The sequence below is a fragment of the Olea europaea genome, unplaced genomic scaffold, assembly GCF_002742605.1.
Source record: "Olea europaea var. sylvestris unplaced genomic scaffold, O_europaea_v1 scaffold2971, whole genome shotgun sequence".
In the NCBI taxonomy this organism is placed as follows: Eukaryota; Viridiplantae; Streptophyta; class Magnoliopsida; order Lamiales; family Oleaceae; genus Olea; species Olea europaea.
In genome coordinates, this window is record NW_019248336.1 from 20590 (window position 1) to 25755 (window position 5166).

Consider the following 5166-nt stretch of genomic DNA (forward strand, 5'->3'; position numbering starts at 1 on the left):
ATCCGACAAGTTTCTTGGATTCATTGTACGAGAAGACACAAGTCCATCCTATTCTAAAGTCATCCTCGAGATGAAGCCACCTCATATAAATTATTTCTTTGGCGCTTAAAGTATACTAACAACATGAAATTCAAATCAACCTCGAGATGTTTAACCTTAGCTTGTGAATCGAGTCTTAATGTACTTTAAGCTTCGTGTATTAAATCTTGAATGAACATATAGAAGATCCTTGGTACGTAATTCAACTAATTCAATATAAGAGTTAAGCTTAAGAAAATTTTATGCAATGTCAAAGTGAACTTAATATCTGTTTCATTACTCATTACATTACATGTAGATTCATTTTCATCTAAAATTTGATTTGTGAAAGCTCCGTAAATAAAGGAGTTTTTTCACCGACCTAACACTCGAGCCTATAGGCTACAAATTTCTTTACGACTTATCAAGTCTACTTTTATATCGACCCTTTAGAATGTTTAAGTAAGTTAAACCTTGACATTACTTAAGTTGGAAATCCAAAATTCTAACTCCATGTTGATTAAAAGTAAAAAGAGTACAAAAATTCCATATCATTGACAAATGCTGCCAATATTCTACATTAGCTGCATACCTACCCCGGCGTAATTTCAGGCGAATCAAGAAAAATATTATCACCTTGATTTTCACGTCCAATTCCATATTAAAATTAGCAGAAAAAAGGAAAACAGTTGAAAATTGCATGTGATTGTAGGGTCAATGTTAGATTATCAGTTGGTAGTTCAAGTTGGGACAAATGCATGTGCACATGCATATCTCTTTTCTTCATCTTTGTGCTATTTTTCGATTTCAGTTACTTGTGGCTCTCACCCCTGAATTCAGCTTTCTTGTCATTTTCTGCCATTATCCCACTACTTTTACCTCCATTTTTCTATATAAATAGTCACTCAATACTCCCATTTTTTGTACTCAACTCTCTCTCTCTCTCTCAACTACATTTTTTGTGTTTCAAGGATGGCTTTCCCTGCAGTTTCCATGGTTTCTCTTGTATTTTTCTTTTTCAACTTTTGCCTTCAAGGAGTGTTTGGTGATTACGGAGGATGGCAGAGTGCTCATGCTACCTTCTACGGCGGAGGCGATGCGTCCGGCACAATGGGTATGCTTGTTTGCATTTGTGCTCGATAATGCTTGGTACATTCTATTAGACATTATATATAGCCCCTTTTTTGATAAGATTAGGATTAGATTTTTAGTAAATTTTGATAAAAATTACGAAATGTGTGGTTGAAAAGTTGTGGGTCTCATAAAATATGTGATTTAAATTAATTCTTGACTTTGAATTCAATCAAAGTCTAAATTTTGAATTCCTATCATATAGGGGCATGATAGTAAAATTGACCACTTGTTCTATTCAATGCTATAGTAAATATGCACGGGTATGATTATTGACATTATTTAAGATTTAAGTTTCATCTTAAAAAATCAATATTGTTAATAAGAGTAGTCCAAACCTTATATGTTCGTTAGTATTTTTTTACTTAATCGAGTTATAGTAATATTTTCAATAAATTTAGAGTCGGGGCAAGTCTTCTTCTAATCATCACAGAATTATGCTAAAAAATGATGTGTATATACATACAGGTGGTGCTTGTGGGTATGGCAACTTGTACGGCCAAGGTTATGGTACAAACACTGCAGCACTAAGTACTGCTCTATTCAACAATGGGTTAACATGTGGTGCGTGCTACGAGCTAACTTGCAATAGTGACCCCAAATGGTGCCTCTCGGGGACCATAACAGTCACGGCAACAAATTTTTGCCCTCCTAACCCATCTCTGCCAAATGACAATGGTGGATGGTGCAATCCGCCCCGACAACACTTCGATTTGGCCCAGCCGGCTTTCTTGCAAATTGCACAATATCGTGCTGGAATTGTGCCGGTTTCCTTCCGAAGGTTAGAACTTTAAGCACTTACTTTTCGTATCCAACAAATTATGGTTATGAGGACATACTTGAAGAGATTATGATATTTTTACACTTTATTTTAAGACCTTACCATCCACTATTGCCTTGGTCAAGCTTTGAAGATTTCTTGCTGAAACATTTTTTGTTGGTGTTTATAGGGTTCCCTGTGTAAAGAAGGGGGGAATAAGGTTCACAATAAACGGTCACTCCTACTTCAACCTTGTGTTAATCACCAATGTTGGTGGTGCCGGTGATGTCCATTCGGTGTCGATTAAGGGTTCAAGAACAGGATGGCAACAAATGTCAAGAAACTGGGGCCAAAACTGGCAGAGCAATACCTATCTCAATGGTCAAAGTCTCTCTTTTCAAGTCACTGCCAGTGATGGAAGAACAATTACTAGTAACAATGTTGTCCCGGCTGGTTGGCAATTCGGACAAACATTCCAAGGAGGACAATTTTAGTTATAATATCAATTGGAAATTCTTAGAAATATTCTGAAAGGATTTTTAAGATTTAAGTTTGTTATTAGTTAAAAAGGGTGTGCAGGTATGAAAGAGGTTGTGGGAGCAATATGTCATGCTCCGGACGTTTTAAGTCCGTGACAAATGGCTCTAATGCTGTGGTGGCTGGATAGCACCCGCTTAAGCCTATTTATCATAGTTATCTTTGTTACTTTTTTTTTGGGGTTTTTCTTCTTAAATATATAATTCAAATGGTGGTTAAGATTAGATGAAGCCACCTAATTATCGTAAATAAGTTTGCAAGTAAAAACTTTATCCGGTACAAAAGTGGAGTTTGAGGCTATTTATGTTCGATGTATTCACGAATGTATTCTAATTTGAGATGTTAAATAAGTTGTATAGTACACATAGTGCTAGCAGTTTAAGCCGTCCAATGTGGTCCACCAATAGGTATGTCAACCGAATGCATCCAAACCTTGTTTTCCTACCGATTTATTCTTAATCACCTTAAATCATGTCGATCACAAGCTTGCTAACCTGAACCAAACTTGACTAGTCTATGTTCGTAGAAAACCCACAAGTGTATAGGATCATTGTACAAATAATAAGATTTGTGAGTTAAGAGAATCGTTCCCACGAAAAATAAGGTCTAATATCTAGTTTAGTAGCTTTCATTAAATTTGAGATAATATAAAATCAAAAGAGTTATTTTGTACGTATTCTATACTAATCCTAAACTAAGAAAGCAAATAAAATATTAATCTAATATATGAATGTTTGCATTGGAATCGTGAATCCCCCTATTGCCATTAAATTCGACTCTTAATCCATAATTTAGTAAATTCATGCATTCAAGACAATCGATAATCCACTTTTATTTAATATTCTTTCCAAGATATATTAAACCTATATTTAATACGATCTGATCCGATCCTATTCCTAGTCCGAATTCAAATAAAAAATATGCATTGAATCACATGATTTATCACACATGATTACATGTGTCATAGATATTATTCCTAATATCTATTGTTCATGTGATTTTACCGTGTTCTAGACTTATTATGAGTATTCCTACACTACAACAAGCAACCTACTATATATTTGGTTATTAAGCAATTAAATAGTTCAATGAAAATGCAAAACCAATCAAGAAAAATCGTGAAATACTAAATTAATTTTTCTTGAATTAAAATAAACAAACAATAGGGTTCATCATTCATCCAATAGAATGAAAAACTTAGCCAACCATCCTAATTATTAAATTATACAAGAAATAATGAAAAGACATCACCCGGATCAAAGAAATATGGAAGAATGTAGAAAAACCCACTTTCTTTAATGAAATCTTGATTTTGGATGGATAATCTTCAAAAATCTTGTACAATTCCTTTGATGTTGATGATCTAACCTCATTCTTCGCCCCCAAAATATGTATAATATGATGAAAAATTAGGTCAAGGGAAGTCTCCCTACGTTTTGGGCGTGTTTAAGTATATATAGGATGTCAAGATATTATTTCCATATAAAATTTCATCAGAATAAGGAAACTGGCCGCCACAGAATATTTGGCGCGTGCTCGTGCACCATATAGTTCATTGCGCGTGCATCGGTCAATAATTTTTCTCTCGGGTTGGCGAAAAAGAGGTGGTGCGCACGAGCCATTCTTGGCCCCCTCGCTCACTGTGTTACATGCGCGTCCTTGGACAGCTCTCGATAATTTGGTCATAATTTTCTCTTTCGAACTTCGATTGAAGTGATTCAAAATGAGTTGGAAAACTGACTCAAAGACCTACAATTCTTCCTAAAATACAAAATTTTCAATTCAAACGTTTTCCATCATAAAATGGGGTCTCAAATTGAGGCTAAAAATCCAGAGCACAATTTCTTCGGCTGGAAATTGATTTGTCCAAATGCTTCAACTCTATTTCCTTCATTTGACCTTCAATAGCATCCAATTGATGTCATATGATCTTCAGTCGTCATTTTATGGTCCGAATCAATTACTAAATGTTTACACTTTTGTCTCCAAACTTTGGAATTCCTTTGTTTACGCTATTTTCTTTTGTAATCTTGTTCCTTTATCTTCCAATTGTATCCAATTAAATCCTTGACACCCTCAATCTTTATTTTGTTGCCTTCTCGTCTATGGATTGTTTGTAATTAAGTTTCTGACTTTTGGATTTTGCCCTTTTTTCACTAATTTTGCATTCTTTTCTCCAATTCTTCATCAAACATCAAGTTTTACCTACAAAATGTAATATAACACAAGTTAAGTAGTATTTTATCCAATGAACAATAAAATATCATTTAGGACCTCGAATAAGTGTAGAAACTACCCTTATCATCCTATATAACCAAGTTCCACCGCACAACCGTGTAATTCCTAAACATGGCTGAATTGACTCGAACTTGGACGGCTCGACTATTCTATACATCCAATCTGAACCATGTCCATTCAAAATTGCCAACACCAATCTCTTGGGACCCAAACCAACATATTCATTGGTGGTCTAGATTATTTTTGAAAGAAACCCTTAATTCCATATCTAGAGTCCACATACAGAGCAAGCTTCCAAAAGTAAAAGTTTATCCATCTTGTCGTGATCTACACAATTAGACACTTCAAGCCCTTGAAAACACAGCTATCAATCAAGATTGCAAAAATAAAGCCGTGTCATTCTTGTCGTTCTCTACATAAGCTGACACCTCTAGCCCTTAAAGAGCATCAACAAATATGTAGTACGAAAAATGACATTAAGA

The 5166-nt window shown here is 34.8% G+C and overlaps 1 protein-coding gene across 1 annotated transcript; it reads left to right on the plus strand.

The window, feature by feature from the left end:
* The first annotated feature begins 923 nt into the window (after positions 1-923).
* Positions 924-2765, plus strand: LOC111384671 (expansin-A8-like). Its single transcript, XM_023008986.1, has 3 exons — positions 924-1132; positions 1618-1930; positions 2100-2765. Exons 1-3 carry the CDS (start codon positions 991-993, stop codon positions 2401-2403), a joined length of 759 nt encoding a protein of 252 aa, XP_022864754.1. The 5' UTR covers positions 924-990; the 3' UTR covers positions 2404-2765.
* Positions 2766-5166: the final 2401 nt, after the last annotated feature.